Here is a 17269-nt window from a genome sequence, read left to right on the forward strand (position 1 = left end):
TGCAAGATACCTCATTGAAATATAAAAATATTCTGCAATACAGAATAAAAATAAAAATATTCTGCAATACAGAATAATCCATTATCCAAAATGTTTCTGGGCCCGAGCATTTTGGATAAGGGATACTCAACCTGTATTTACTGTGATATTTATTTTCTTCTCACTCAGCACAATATACATGGTTAATGTGATGTCTATGCTATAAATTCCAAATGCAATTTGACCTTGTGTGAATTCATCACCAATCCCTGTGCTGTCTGCAACTTGTAGGCACTAGCTATATTTTTTGGATGTGTTTGTTTATATACCAATATGACATTAGCCAAATCACAATGGACACCAGATACTGTAATTAAAAAATATTTGTAACTAATAAAAATATAAGGAAAAATTTATAACAAAAGTCACAGCTCACGAAAAAAAACCACCAGCATGCTATAGATGAGTGCACACCAGCACAGATATGGCTGTGTGATCATGTGTCCTGTCAGGGGTTACCACAGGGGAGGGTAAGAATGGTTTGCAACTGCAGAAAATTCTAGCTATTTCAAAGAAACTCCTTAGTGGCACAACTGAAGAATCTGGGAGTTTAGAAGGTCAAGGCAAGGCAGCAGATTTATGAGTAAAACTGGAGCCTCCTGCAGGATCCAGGACAGTAGACAACTCTGATTAATGTAAAGGCCGCTAGTCTTGCAGAAGCATGTTCAGCATAAGTTCATGGCTGAGACGTAACTTCCAAAGGCAATGCAGACATTAACCTACTGTATGTATACCAGCTGCTAGACGCCCACCGAGGACTCTGCCCTTTAGGTTCCTTGATGATCGTCCTGGCTCTCTGGCTCAGCCCCACATGGCAGTGACTATACTGTTTCTATTATGTTTGTGTATTTATTTATTATATGTTTAACCTTTTTTCTGACCACTTATCTTATTTAAATGTTTGAAACAGCCTATACTATAGACCATCTGTACTGTTAAATATTATGTTAAATCCAGTGTATAAAAAGACCAATTTTCGGGTCTGTTACCGCTCCCCCAGACTCGCGTACTTACTCCAATGCCCTGCAGAGTGGGAGATTTTGGATTACACTTGGAAGCCCCCTTTAAAGTTCCTGCATTTGCCACTGCTCAGAAGTGGAAAAACATACATTTCTGAATGTATTACTTCATAGGTGTAGTTAGGAGGGATAGTCATACAAAATTATTACATTTTCATCACCTTCCTTAGTTTTGAAAGGAAATCAAAAACAAATCTGCATTCAAATATATCCTAGAAATGTTCACAGCTTTACAATTTATTGAAGAAACTAGTATACTTATCTAGTCAACCTTCTGATTAAGTTATAGATCTGTCCTCATACAGCAAGCCTTAATACTGTTTTGCACTGCAAAGGCAGCAAAACATCTTAATCTTTTAGAAATGCTAGAATGCGACAAAATTCACAAAAATTAATTTTAAACATGTACAGATAGTTTCCGGAATGTACTTTTTTAATTTTTTTTTTTGTTGCTAAAAGCACTGCTGGGGACATCTGTGACTGGCACTACTGGGGACATGATATGTACTAACTGGCACTAAATATGTGCAAAACAATTTTTACTTAGCATTCAAATTCAGTGCCTGAGACAGTACACAAACCTTGTTTCATGCACAATTAAAATATAATTCATGTGTTTGATATGTTTATACAACATAAATGCGATTTATGTTCATACGAGGGACCCATCTTGAAGATACGTCATTGAAATATAACAAAATTCCAAAATATGGAATAATCCGTTATCCAAAATTCTTCTGGTCCGGGACATTTTGGATAAGTAATAAATCACCCTGTACAAAGTTGCAGATGAAGAACAATGGAAGTTGGCATGAATAAAAGCAGTTGTAGCAGTCGGTACGGGTAAGGGTCATAGTGTCGGTATACAGATTCAGGCTCATTCAGATATACAGTACTAATTTTGAACATTTCATTTATCAGCGTACTCTAGCAAAGTAGATTTGTCGTATCAAGTTTTTGTTTTTTTTAACACAAATAAAATGCACATTTTGAGTGAATACGTATGCATGGGCCTGGTGTTCAGGGGCTGCCTGGCACAACTATGGCAATAATGCATGGGGCACATTTGTATGTAACAGGGCAGTGTGATGGTAATAATAGGGGAGACCAGGCATGCTGAATGAGAATTAGACATTGCACGGTCGGTCCCACAGCAGAACATTGCATTGATGTGAGACATGTCGCCCTGTTACAGGAAGAGTGTGGTGTCAGAATCACCTCTACAATACAATGCTTCCATTCTTATTCTGTGTGCTTGGAATCTGACAGGTGTTTGTCATGATTACATTAAATTATCTGTGGGAACAATTGTGTTCCTCATCAGTATTTAGAAATGTTATTATTATCAAGATTAGAAGCATGTTCTACTGCATGTGAAGAGTTTACCTTGTATATTGTATGTTGTATATCCAGTGCCCCTGGTAATTACTATGCTTATTTATGCATACTGACTACACCTATCAGGCATTGATCAAAGAGCACTTGTGATTCCTCACTGATAAATGTGTCCATCGCATTCAACAGTGAATACTGTTATACCAGTTGCCACAATAACTCTATTAACAGCTGATACCTAAAAATACATGTACTGTATATTGATCTGTATCACGCTGACATACAGGGAAAACCATGTGTGCCTCAGTGAACAATATTGGCATATATTTATGACAAGATACAGAACATGTACAGGGCTTTATGCCGTCTCGGGCCGCCACACCCCCTTAATAGGATACAGTCTATTTACCTACAGTACAGTCAAAATCCCGAGGGTCAGAATGTCTATGTGACCTACAGTATGTCAACATATACACCCCAAAAAAGTTTTAAAAAAACATGTCTACTTTTTGACCCGTCGACATTTTAAATGTCAGCATTTTGACCTTGTCTGTATTTTGACCATCGGCCAATGGTGGTCGGTATTTTGACCGTCGGGATTTTTGACTGTATGTAAATCATACCGAATCCCGTAAAATTCTTGCAGGTGTCTTGGGACAGAGAGGGGAACCTCCGCAGGCCCCTGCTCCCTATGCAACAGCACCGCTCACATACCCCTGAACCAAAGTATCAGAAGAAAACAGCTAGAAAGATCTATTACCATAAATATTGTCACTATAGGTGTGCAAAAGGACTGACTTGGAGGATAATTATATTTCAGTTAAATAGGGTGTGTCTTGGGGAAACAGGTTCATGAGTACTGTAGATTACATGTGGGTACAGACAGGCTTGTTAACCATCCTGTGCGCCTATAGAACATCCATCTAATGCACACAGCAATCCCAAAGCAATAAGTAATCCCATACACACAGACTTATCTTGTAATCATAAATTACAAGTATTATGTGAATTAAATTGTTATCCAACCCAATTATATAATTGTATATTGTGGTGAAACAGGGTTAGTTTCACCAGGGAGTGATGTTTTTCTCAGGTTACAATTGCCCTGTAAAGTGTTAAGGAGCCATCCAACCTCAGAGAGATTGCTTTGCAGCCAGGTAACAGAACATGGCTCACTGCAAAGCTAGAAATTGGTATCTAAGTTGTACATGGAGTAAAGATGGATGGGCTTTCAGGTACATGGCTCCAGTCCAGGTTTTCAAACCTGCACATCCACGGGTGGGGACTGGGCTAATTGCAGGAGAGGAGATGTAAACCTTGTTCAGTGTGCTGCTCATTGCACTGACGTCCGATAGGGGCCAATAAGTAGATGTAAGTGTTGTAGTGCCAGGGACAGCGTTTCTGTTACAAAATATATATACACATTAATATATATATATATATATATATATATATATATATATATATATATATATATATATATAGTGGCTTTTTATGACTTGGGAGTACAGCAGAATAACAAAGGAGCAAGCCTGTGCTAGAATCAGGGTACATTGAAAGTGTGGGGGGGGGGAGGTTTTAAATTAAATCAATGTTTTGTCAGCAATGAGTGACTGGCAAGGCTTGACATGGTCATTGTCCAGAGTGTTGTAGCTCTGGACTGCAGAGCCCTGGTTCCCACATGACCTCCATCAACACTTTGCTGTGGAGACTAAAACCAGGGATTGTGGCAGGCAGTCTAACACCTGCATCGCATTCCCGCTGCTCTGAGACCCTGCTACTGCTTCCTCAAATGTGAATACACTTAGCATGTGCAAAGTGCAGTCAGGAGGAGTCCATTGGAAAATTAAGGACTGCAGAAGGCATTGGAGGTGAGCCCCAGTGACACGCAGGTGCTCCGTGTCCCTGTCAATACCATGGTGTTTCACAGAGGGCAGGATGCACTAACACGAAAATGCCGTAAAAACCCTGTTATCTGGCATGCGGCCCTTCGTATGCACTAAAGCCTGCATGCCGGGGGTATCGCTGTGTGAGCACCTGTCACATTGCATAATATATTAACCACATCTATGAGGTACTGTACTGTGTGATAACAAATAATCATTTATATTCCAATTGGTTTCCTAATACACATGTTGGGAAACCAGTTTGCCAAAGGTGGTGGTGATTCAAATGAAATATCCCGATCTGGACTTATTAGGATATTTAACACATTGAAAATAAGATGTGCTAATATAATGTGTAACACTTCTTATCCTAGGGAGAATGGGCACAATACAAATCATCCGCTTTTCACGCTGCTTGATAAGCTCCCGGCATTTACAGCCTATATTCTATAGATCGATAGTCAAGTGATTGACTCTCGCAGTGAAGTGCTGCTCATAGAGCTCATTGGACCACTCCTGTGGCTTCTCCCTATTTATAACTTTCCTCAGCACATTTTTTCCTACCACCGCTATTAGGCTGTATGAAACATGTGGGGTGTTTTTGAAGGACTGGTCATGTCACATCACTGAGACTCCTCACTGTGCTAGCAAAGGAGTTGGGCTTACTTTAATGGATACAAAACAGCTGACTGCAGCCACAGTGTTTGCCTGGTCGAAGCCGGAATTCTAGAGGGAAATTTAATAGGATGAGAGATTCAGAAAGTGAGAGATTTGGTACGAAATCTCCAGTTTTTTTTAAAGCTTCAATCATTTACACATTGATTGCCGCTTTAAAAAAACTGGATAATATGTCTTTAAATAATGTACTTCAAAGACACATCGGGTATATACACCTGCCGACTCACTCGCAGTATATTGCTAATTTATAATAATTTATCATGATTTTATTTATGAAGTGCTTTTCTCTAAAAGAACTTAAAAAAAATGTATGAAAATAATATACAAGATTAGCTTTAAAGAAAACCATAAACAGGTACTTATGTACTATCTGGGCGCCCGATTTTTCGATTGTATGCCTTAACTTAAGGCATACAATCAACGCGATGCGACGCGATAATCGCATCGCATGCGACCAAATCGGATGCAATGCGATGCGATGCGATGGACCCGATTTTTCCATAGGATTCAATGTTAATATGGTCTGAGTCCATTTTAACATAGAATTCAATTGGAAAAAGGGGTCCTGTTCCTTGCCCCACTATCCAAGTGGGCATGGAGTCGGATATAAACCTGTGGCGAGCGTAGCGAGCCACTGAGCCCGAAACGTGGCGAGCGAAGCGAGCCCCGCAAGGGGACACAGATTTTTAAAAAAGTATTCTGTGTCCCCTCGCGGGGCTCGCTACGCTCGCCACAGGTTTATATCCAACTCCATGCCCACTTGGATAGTGGGGCAAGGAACAGGACCCCTTTTTCCCATTGAATTCTATGTTAAAATGGACTCAGACCATTTTAACATTGAATCCTATGGAAAAATCGGGTCCATCGCATCGCATCCGATTTGGTCGCATGCGATGCAATGCGATGTGCCCGATCCGACCCGATTTCTAAATCAGGCGCCCAGATACTACATAAGTACCCATAAACATAATACAGAGATAAGTTCCACATATTATTTATACTGTTCACAAAGAGTGCAGGTAAGGAAACCATCTTGGACACATTACATAGGTTACACTGGGCTGTAAAGCTAATTCTTGGACAACACATTTATGGCAAGCTGCTCAATCAGATTGTGATGTCACTCAGGTGCCAAAAGGGAGGGGTAATTCTGGTTAGGAAAAAAATGTTTTGTATCCCAATTGCACACTGAAATATCTACAAAATAATAATCAGATAATACAGGCATCTTGGTTGCATACATCTGCAGATATAGGGCTAAGCCCCCAGGCCGTACATCAAGGCGTCTCTGTGTTACTGGGGGTCCCTAATACTGGGTATGGGTCTGGGGTGTGGACCCTCAACATGCCGACACAGGCTGAGTACTCCAGGGCAGCACACAAATGAAAATTAGTAGGGGTTAATTAGAAGCACATAAAGTGCTATGTAAGGAAGTGAAAGGTGTGATTAAAATACAAAATATATACAATGTGATAGGGAAAACATAAGTGTTAATAAAGTGTTAGGGTGTGTTGGATTTGGCCGCTGACTGAATAGGTAGTGTCGGATCCATTCCGACAAACGGAATCATTCCGACACTAATTGAATATACCCCACATGTTACATCTGCCCCCCTGCAGTGCACATGGTTTTGTCCATCTAAGATGGGATTTGCCTCTAAGAGTGAACTAGAATAAGGCCCATAGTGACATCACGGCCTTCACATCTTTAAATGCTCTCAGAAGCCTCTGTAAATATTAAACCCTACCCTAATTCTACATGTATTTCCCACAGTGGTGCATCCTCTCCAGTGTCACCCTGTGCTACAGTTATAAGATCTGGGCCTCATCCAACTAAATTCCCCCTGCCCCTTTTGCACTCAAAACTTGCTGACATTCTTTCTCCTTCTCATACAGTCTTTCTCTCTCTCTCCCTCACCTCACTCTTTCTTCTAAATGCCTAATTGGCATTGTTGTAACAATAGGGAGGGGGCCCACAAAGTTCTCGTTACGTGTCTGAACTTTGAACACCGTCCAAGGTGACCAATCTTCTATGCCAGAGTACTAGGTATGAAGAATGAACAATTGCTGACACCTTGTACCTGTACCTATGATGTACCTATGATGGATCCCTGCCTGCTTCACACAATGCAATTTCCTTTCAGGCTATACGGTTTGCTACCATTTCTTGTTCATAAAGTAAGTCTTGTTCTATGTATCATGTGAACTTTTATTGTTCCACCCTTAGTAGCTGTAAGTACTTGATTGTCAATTTCTTCAATTGTGATAAGGTCACTTTTGGTTAAGGTGTTGGATCATGCATCATTGCAGTTAAAATTTATTTTTGGCTATCAGTAACTCTCAAGGCTGGTTAATGTTTAATTTTGAATTTTTTGTTTTACAGCACATATGATTTATATTATTTTGCTTGCATATTGTGACAATTGCAGCACTTGAACTTGAATTTTATATTTTTAGTTTGCAATGTTGGGATCTTAGAATTTGACTCACATGTTCTTGGAATTGTAGTACCTTTGCTCTGACTGTGCTGTAGATAACTTGCTGTCTTTGCTTCCAGTGCTACAACTAGAAAAACAAATTCTGGCATCAAGTTCTGTAGCATTTTTGTAGAAATCTACTTCCCTTCCAACTGTAGTTACTGAGAAACAGACCTAATTTTGGCTATGTAATCTCTCAATCTGCTGCATTCCCACAATTTTGTGTTTTAAAATACACATCTTAAATGTATTCTTCCACTTTGATATGCTGCATGCAATGCTGTCCACGTGTCTTTCGCTGACATCTTACCATGAATGAGTATACATGCTGCTTTACAATTAAGCCAACAGTACTCATCTCATCTGGGTTTGGACTGTAACCAAGATCTACTGTCACCTACCATAGACTCTCCATTTTCAGTTTTATCTCCAGAGCATATTTACAGGTTATATAATTTCCTGCACCTATTAACTCTATAAAGCCATTATGAGTGTAGCTGACTGTTTGCATGCTTCTAACTCTGAAGCCTCTGTGTTCTGGTCAGCTGCACTGCTGCTACACTGCACTGGAAACACTGAGGCATGCCTCCCAACTCTGCCCAGATGCGGAGAGGGACCCCTTGCACACCCAAATTTGGGCTTAGTCTATTCCTGAGAGGCCCCGCCCCATTTTCGGTGCTGGGGGGGGGGCATGGCTAATGGCTCCATGAGCTGCTGCCTATGTCCCCAGCCCTTCAAGCTGCAGAAGAGATGCTGTGCGAATGCATACAGCATCTATTCTGCAGCCTGAGGGGCTGGGGAGATAGTGTCAGGGGGGTGACAGGAAGGACTCCCCCCCCCCCCCCGCAGGACACTGCCGGCCCCGGGCGGGACATGTGACCATACCAAACAAACGGGACGTTCCCGTGAAAAGCGGGACAGTTAGGAGGTATGCACTGAGGTAAGGAAAAGTAAATGTGCACACTAACAGATGCTGTAGAACCAGGGGTGCCGACAGGATGGCCAGGCCTCGGTGTAGGCATAGGGAGGGGGTGTGGTTACCAGATGTCCCTGCCCACACCTCTGTGGTAAAAATGTATGCTGGCAGAGGGCAGAACAGGTGGGAGGAAGGTATGCTGCGCAGCCTCTCTCCCCAGCTCCGCACACAGCACTGAGCAATGTGCTGAGCTGGGGAGAGAGGCTGAGCTGCAGCAGCCTGTCCTTTAACTGAATGCCTGGCTCTCTGCAATGTGAGAGGGGGGAGCGGGACTCAAGACCCTCCATTAGACCCGGGCCCGGATAAACAGTACCCGCTCCCGTCCCCTTCTCAGCGTCACTGCTTATACAGTACAACCCACTTGCTTACCCAGTGGAGTTTGTTTATTGAAACAGTAAAATTTCTAGTCATGCTTACTCAGGTAGGAGCAAAGTGTCACACAGCACTGGCACAAGCGGCACACAACAATGTATCACTGCATCATTCATACATAATGAAAAGTAACTTAATACCAAAGTTGACATATTACAAAATGAATGTCGAATAGTCTGCAAAAACACTAGTAAAATAATGTTATGCAATAATGGTTAAAATTAGCTAGTGTAGTTTCAGAAGGGTGGAGTAGTAGCATACATGGAGGGCAGTGATTGAGAAATATTTCATTAGAGATGTGCATTAAGGTTTAAAAAAGGGAAATAAGGATATAAATCAAAGTGGTGGTTATCAATGGCTGCTTCAGAGGGGGGCTGCAGTACACTTCAAAATTCAAATATATGAGTCACGCCAACTGCCAACAACTGTCAATCCAAACTTACTCAATGGCAGTAGCTGTGCTTCAGCCCCTCCACTGGATCTGCCACTGGTTGGTATTATAAGTAATTTGCAGGATAGCACTAGCCAGCCAAGGTGTTCGGTGAGGAGTGTCCCGGATGTTTAGAAAGGAGATTTATGAGGTGGAGAGTGAGTAAAATGTGCAATATATAGTCCTCCGGCAGCATTGTGTATTTAAACAGTAACTTCAGCCCACAGTACCTTACCCAGTTCACCTTTTTTTTTTTTTTTTCAAAGTGTTGCAACTGAGTGCAACATACTAAAGGTGGCCATACATCAGAAAGATATTGTACCCAATCATACAATCTCAATTGATTGTAAGATGGATTGTATGCAGATTGTGTGCACATCTTGTGTACACAACCATGCAGCAGATGGATTGTATGACTGATTGTATGATGGATTGTGAGTAGATTGTGTGTCCAAAAACCACCAAGGACTGCCGGGGTATTGAAGGGAAATTGGAAACAATCATGAGCGCAATCGATCTTAAGATCGATCTTTCTGATGTATGGCCAGCATTACTCCTATCTCATCCAATCATGTTTTCAACTGTAAACTGAACACTGAAGTATTGTATGTGGCTGTTGTATCATTTCACCACAGCAGAGCAAACAGGGGAACATAGGTTACATATGCAGGATATTAAAGGCTCACGTTTTATGGAGAGTTGTAAAAATAAACACAAAACACAATAATGTAAATGTTCTTTATAATGCAGATGGCAGTAATTGTGTTTGGGAATTAGACTGCAGGTATCCGGAAAAACCCTCTGAAGAAGAAATGCTGCCTTGTGTGGGAGGGGGGAGTGACACACTTCTGCAGAGACCTTACATTCTCCCATTGAGCAATTACAGGATAGTGTGCCTGGTAAACTATTGCAAAGCATACGGTACCTGTTCTGTACAATTGGCATTTCAGCTTCATAGTTATAGCTGTGATCATTTTACAGGCATTTCATGAATTCTGCTGCAGAGCATTTGTGTCGCCATATAAATAAAAGCAATAAAAATTACATTTATATGAGGTCCGAAAGAAACCATTATTTTAAATTCCTGCCTTTGCCTTAGGCTGGACCACTGGGAAAGGGAAAAATGCACATGGCTACACAATCCAATCTATTTACATGTTCTTGAGATTTTCAGGTGCAAGGAATAATGCAACTAGATTGTCCACAACATACGGAGATCCCTTCTATGTGTAGTTACTAGATTAATCTAACAGGATTCATGTACGAGACACGTGTGTGTGTTTATATATATATATATATATATATATATATATATATATATATATATATATATATATAATACATGCTACACATATATTTATATTTTATATAAATATATGCTACACAAATATTTATATTAAATATGTCATGGGACATTTGACAAAATAGAGGTTGGAATGTCCCCCCCTTGTGGCAGTACTCTGCATTCGATACATTTTACATTTGGAACCCCTATGGTGATGTGCTGTTATAAAACTGATTCCTTTCAATGTCTTTTCCCTACAGTATCCTAAGACAACCAAATCATTGCAAGCACAACCTTTCTCAATAATTCAGTTTCATCAAATGCATCTGATGAAAATACTTCTATAACCCAACTTAAATCACTGTGCAATTAATTTCAGACCGAAACAAGATTTTCAATGGACCAAAGAAGGATTAAAGGTGCCCATACATGTTGCGATTTTAACATGTGTTTTGAACTTTTAAAGTTCAAAACGCTTCGCATTGGTTAGAATCGCACCATGTACCTGCGGGGATGCAATGCGCGTCCCCGCGGGTACAATATTGTATAGCACAAAAAGTATCTGCAGGCAGTACTTTTTATGCTACATCGCATCGCATCACTTTTGTAGTACATGCGATGCGATGTCCAATAGGTAACTATAAACTTTAAAGAAAAAGAAAAAAAAATGGCAAAAATCGCATCGCAACAGTACAGTACTGTACATTGCATCCCCTACAAGTGCCACAGCACCTTGAAGTTCAAAACTCACAGCACGTTAAAATCGAAACGTGTATGGGCACCTTAAGAAAGCAATACTTAAATAGATGTTCTAACATCAAACAGTGGGAAAATAGCGACAATCTCTCCCATTAACGTATACAATCTCTAGAGTGACTAAATGGTGGTAAGTCTAACCATTTATATCTATAAAAGAAATAAACTAAGTTAATTTGATTGCACAAGATTCCATTTAAAACAGGAAACATCCTGAAACCAATAATAGAAATGCAAGCTAAAACAAAGAAGATGAAATATAATGCATTCATTTTTAATATCCTTAATAAATGACAATACTTACGCTATAGGAGCTATATATGTGTCAATTGCTTGTATGTTTATACAGGTACTGTGTGATGTTTTAGCAAAATACAATTTTAGCAAAATTGACAAACATTTCTCTTTCCAAAGGCTCTGTTTGGAACTTCCTAATGCAGGTATTGTACGTATGTCAAATCGATTAAAGGTTAAGAGAGAAGGGTGTTCCTAAACATCCAGTAATTAATCCAGCACAGGAGTTGTGGTAATACAGTACACAGTAAATGGAGTAACAGCCCCCAGCACATCAGAGTCATTCTATATCCTCTATTCACAATTACTTACTGTTGCCTCTCACGTATGGCATTAATACAGTGGGCAGTAAGTCACCTTATGCTCCCTGTGAACTTGAGCTACTGGTTGTTGTATGAGAGATGTCTTTGTGGCATTGGAGTTAAATATTTAAACCTGATAAGACTGTGTGTTAAGTCGAATGACTAAAAGAAGCAGCACATTCATACATCCACCTCTGCTGAATAAGAATAAAAGATATCCACAGTCTGCTGGTATTTTTATGAATTAATAGTATTATTAAGAATTGAGACATGACTCTCTACACCTTGATATATATGAACATAACAGAACTCCGAGCACATAAATTGTAATCACAGATTGGAAGCAATCAGACAGAACGTGAGAAAACTGTGCCCTCTCTGGTTCTATTGTTATGTATCTTCTAAATCTGTCCAAATCTACAAACACGACCAAACTTTTCTTGTACGCCAAAGCTTACATTTTAGATAATATAATGTAAATCATGATTTCAATAAAGTAACAATGGAGTATAGAAAGTTTGTAGAACTCCTGCAAATGTTGTGTTGCATGCATTGTTACAAAGATCATGATGGGCATCTATGTTATCAATAGTATTGGTAGACTGAAAGCTATTTGTTGTATACATCATGCCCACCACCACCACCACCCACCTGCCCACATTTTTGTACCCACCAGCATTCTGTAGTTTCTTGTTCCTGAGAACTGAGAGAATGACCAATACATTGCCTAGGATGTCCACAATGATGGTGAAGATGAGGACAACTGCCAAAGCAGTGGTCAACCCAGGGGAGGGTTGGTCCTCTCTATCTCGCTCCGTGCCAGCAGATCCAGGTGTCCAGCAGTCAAGACAAGTCCTATTCACCTCCATCATCTCTGTGCACTTGTTGGGGGGGTTTGCAGAACAGGACTGGATCTCTTCATGGGGTGCAATACTACTCATAAGGAGTGGGCTGGTCTTCCGGACTCAGAAATGGACCTCATGTTGCTAACACACAAGCTTTCTGGTGCCAGTATGCCATCCCCACCTCTACAGCTGCAGCATCTTCACGAGGAGAGCATGCTGCTGCCCTCCAGTCTGGAATTGGCTCCTCTTTAACCCATGCGATGCCAATCAGGGCTCCACACACTACATCCTATTTCCATTCATAGAGCCCATGCTCTACTGACTAAAAGGGGATACGGTTCAGTACTGTTCATGATGTGCTGCTGTGATTTCTATTAGTCTTGCAGAGTGAGGTTTCCATCCAGGCACCATGTCTCAGCTCTTCAGTTTCTCTGACAGCTGTGCTTTAACTATAGAAAGTCCTGTGTTCTGCTCTCTAAGTACATTGTTCCCTAAGCTTCTGCTTGCTTCGTGGATATAGTGTGTACTGCATGATTCAGCACAGGGGAAGGCACAGCAAAACTGACACCAGCAGCACATGCATCTATTGGTGATATCAGATAAATACACACTCAACTGCTCTTCCTTGTATCACAGCACCTACAGCCTCAATTCTACTTGTAGGGGAATACATGAAAATCTTAACCTGCTGTTAGCTGTAAAACCACAAAATGCTTGCATTAACGTATGTCATAAATCTTATTCTTAGCTATATTACCACACAGCCATGGGACATTTTACATCAAGCAGCAAATACCAGTCAAAAGCATCTGTGTTTATTCAGGAGTACATTATACTCTCCCCAGGCACAGAATAAGCACGCATAGAGGACAGGCAGAATTCTGGCATCCATTCCATGCACACCTACACACACACACACACACCTACCACATACACCTAGTAAAGCAAATGCGCACAAACACACGCTGGCAGAAATAATTTTAGATAGATCATTCCAAATGTATTTTTACTAAAATATTCTATATGTATTCTGTACATACTCTTTAAATACTACGTATCGTAAATCCATTATAAATTGCTAAGTGGAACATACAGTCTATATTTCATTCTATATAAACACATGTTCTGTGAGTATTTTTGAAAATGACCACATTCCAGTTTTTAGGAAATACTCATCATTTTTTTAAGTTCTTACACATCAAATACAATCAGGGTAAACTGGGCAACAAGTGTTGGTTTTTTATCATTGATAGTAAAATACAATCAATTTATTATATTTTTGTTCATCTATTTAGAAATATTTTTATCATTCATCAGACTGACTTGTGATTCTTGCTTTGGCCTTAATTCACATTTCCAAAATGGCAAAAAGCAGGTTACCATATTAAAATCTGCACTGGAAAATAATAATGAACTTAACGCACTTTTAGATTATTTTTCTATTTTTAAAGTTGAAGGTGAACTTCTTACTCATTGAGGGAAATTTACTAAGCAGAATATGCCTATTTTAGGCATATATTCGTAGGTAGTCACATGCAAATATGACTGGCTATACGCATCTTCGGCATTTACTATGCCGAAAATATGTGAATTCATATTCATTTTCATGGCATATTCGTATTCACGAATACGAATGTACATGCCAGCGAATGAATACGACTAGGAATCACCATTCATTTGAATGGTGATTCCTAATTTACTAAGCGGACGTATTTTAATTAGTGGGAGCTGGTCCTGGTTTAAAAAAAATCTGGGAATAAAAGTTGTAGGAGTCTTCTGGATTTTTTAAAACCAGCACCATTCTCAAGGGCCGGTCCTGGTTCCCAAAATACTGGGGGACAAAACGAGTAGAGGTCCCCCATATTTTAAGAACCAGCACCAGGCCCAACCAGCCAGAAGAGTAATGCCACAGCTGGGAAAATACTTTTAAGTACCCCCAGCCAAAGCATTAACCCCCTGACTGGTCAGCCAGAATTTACCTGCCCTGCCTAGGGCTGTCCGTGGTGCCCCTGGGCTTTGGGCACCAGGCTGATGTTTCTGTAAAAATAGACAAACTATTGTGTATTAGTATAGAACTATGAGTCCCAGCAAGCCTGCACCACATGCAGGGACTTGTAGAACCACAGGTACTGTAAGTCTGAGGCTTCCAATTATCTGTGACTGAGAAAATGCCTTGGTACACTGGCCGTTTTCCACCACACCCAGAAAATGACAGGATACCACCCCCAAATACCAGCATCATTTCAATCAAACTTCGAGTAGACTATTATGATCCAGGAGATAACACCTGACATTGGCAACCATTGGTCTAAAACAGCACCTCTTGGTTCTCACTATTTGTAGACTGCCCGGGCTGAAGCCCAAGGCTGTCCCTGGTGCTCCAGGGTGGTGGGCACCGGGCTGATGGCATTTGTATAAAAATAGAAATAACTATTGGGTTCTGCTGTCAAACTATGAGTTTAAGCAAGCCTCCCCCACATACTGGGACTTGGAGAACCACAAGTCCCAGCATGCGGGGCATTAATGGGCATGCTGGCACTCTTAGTTCCACAGCAGAACCAATAGACTCCCAAATAAACACTGACACTCATGAGAACAATAAAACTTAATAACATTCTGAGCCCATACATACTGATACTCACTACAGTACCTTGTCACAAAGGATCAGTCCCCTTGTCCAGTAGTATGCACTGGGTACCTGCAGAAGGAAATTTTACTCACCAGCTCCTTGCCGTGGATCACGTCCACTAGAAAAAAAAACAGCCATCAAACGCCCGTTTCCATGGACCGGAGTAGCCGTGTAAATTTATATTTATATAGTGTGCCTTAGTTTAATGCACCTTGATAAAGGGGTCTGTGAACCATGAAACGTCGGACTCAGTATGAACTTTATTTAGATATACTTTTTCACACTTCTGCAGTCTCCGTGTGCCGCTGCTTCCTAGGCACATTATTCTAATCATTTCAGAAGGAATCAGAGCAGTTCTTACATGGATGGGTAAGTACCTATCCAACTAGTGATATTTATATGTATATATATATATATATATATATATATATACAGTTATGCCCAAGTACATCGTGGATGCGTTGCGCATAAAGTGCGCTATGCAAATGGCGCATGGATCGCGCCTGCTCCTTGCGCTATAGTCCCGTTATAGATCGCGTTATAACGTAACGTAATCTTGTAAATGTAACCTGCAGTTACACTCATTGACCACCAGATTTTCCCAAACAGTACAGCGCATGCGTAAAAATCTCTTCTACAAAACAGTGGCTGCCACGACTTTTCACTACGGATTTTGTCCCTACTTTACGGACAGAGTGTTTGTATTTATTCGCAGAAGCAGCTACGTACGGTCATTTATGTAATTGGTACAGAAGCCATGCTAACCTTTGCTATTGCTGGATGACTACTTAAAACATTATTTGAGGACCTACAGTATCATACTATACACTACGGATTTTGTCCATACTTTACGGACAGAGTTTTTGTATTTTATTCGCAGCCGCAGTGACGTACTGTATGGTCATGTACTGTATGTAATTGGTGCAGAAGCCATGCTAACCATCTGCTATTGCTATAATCACAGGCAACAGTGGCCTAGCAGGTAGAGGCACAGCTTCACTATGTCAGTATCAGTAGTTCGATCCTCAGTTGGTTACAATATATTTTCATTTTTTAAACGTACTTTTTTTTTTTTAAACCAATACAGGTACTGTAGTTACAGTAGTTGGTGCTTATCAAATTCTTTTGGACTTTTCCACAAACAAAAATTCACAATGGCAGGCCTCCATGTACACGATAGTTAATACCGATACATACTGCGCTACAAAGAACGTTTTTTTTTTCCGCAAAATACCCTTGCGTACGTCACTGCGGCTGCGAATAAAATAAAATAACTCTGTCCGTAAAGTAAGGACAAAATCCGTAGTGTAAAGTACTGTATGATACTGTAGGTCCTCAAATAATGTTTTAAGTAGTCATCCAGCAATAGCAAAGGTTAGCATGGCTTCTGTACCAATTACATACATGACCATACGTCACTACGGCTGCGAATAAAATACAAAAACTCTGTCCGTAAAGTAAGGACAAAATCCGTAGCGTAAAGTCTTAACGTGGAGCATTAGTCACCCAGTGGTTAGACTATGTATTACATGGCGTGGTACATAACGCAGGACATAACGCAATCTGCAACTCGCGAGTCAGAGCCCTCAAAAGCGCGTTGTAAACCACGATGTACCTGGCCATAACTGTATATATGTCGACTTGTGTCCGGCACTCCTGTACCAATAATCTCAGATGCCGGGTGCCTTCAAAGGTAATGAATAGCGAAGTAGATAATGCGGCACTCTCGGACTTATTCCAATAAGTACACTGTACAAGTGTTCACTTCAACGTTTCGGTCTTTATTTACAAGACTGTCATCAGGAATGGAATACGTCTGAGAGTGCCGTATTATCTACTTCGATATATATATATATATATATATATATATATAAATAAATGGAGGTGCTTAGCTATGTTATCCAATGCTATACCACTTGGATGGCTGTATATACTTTCTATATGGTA

General features: G+C 40.5%; 1 protein-coding gene across 1 annotated transcript in view; it reads right to left on the minus strand.

Annotated features, from left to right (window-relative positions):
- The window catches only part of GPR50 (G protein-coupled receptor 50), a 218908-nt gene extending 205707 nt beyond the window's left edge, over positions 1 to 13201 (minus strand). Inside the window, exon 1 of the mRNA XM_083159436.1 lies at positions 12522 to 13201. Within this exon, the coding sequence (XP_083015562.1) occupies positions 12522 to 12789 (268 nt within the window). The 5' untranslated portion in view covers positions 12790 to 13201. The remainder of the gene's footprint in view (positions 1 to 12521) is intronic.
- Positions 13202 to 17269: the final 4068 nt, after the last annotated feature.

This window comes from Crinia signifera, chromosome 9 (genome assembly GCF_055691185.1).
Source record: "Crinia signifera chromosome 9, ASM5569118v1, whole genome shotgun sequence".
Classification (NCBI taxonomy): domain Eukaryota; kingdom Metazoa; phylum Chordata; class Amphibia; order Anura; family Myobatrachidae; genus Crinia; species Crinia signifera.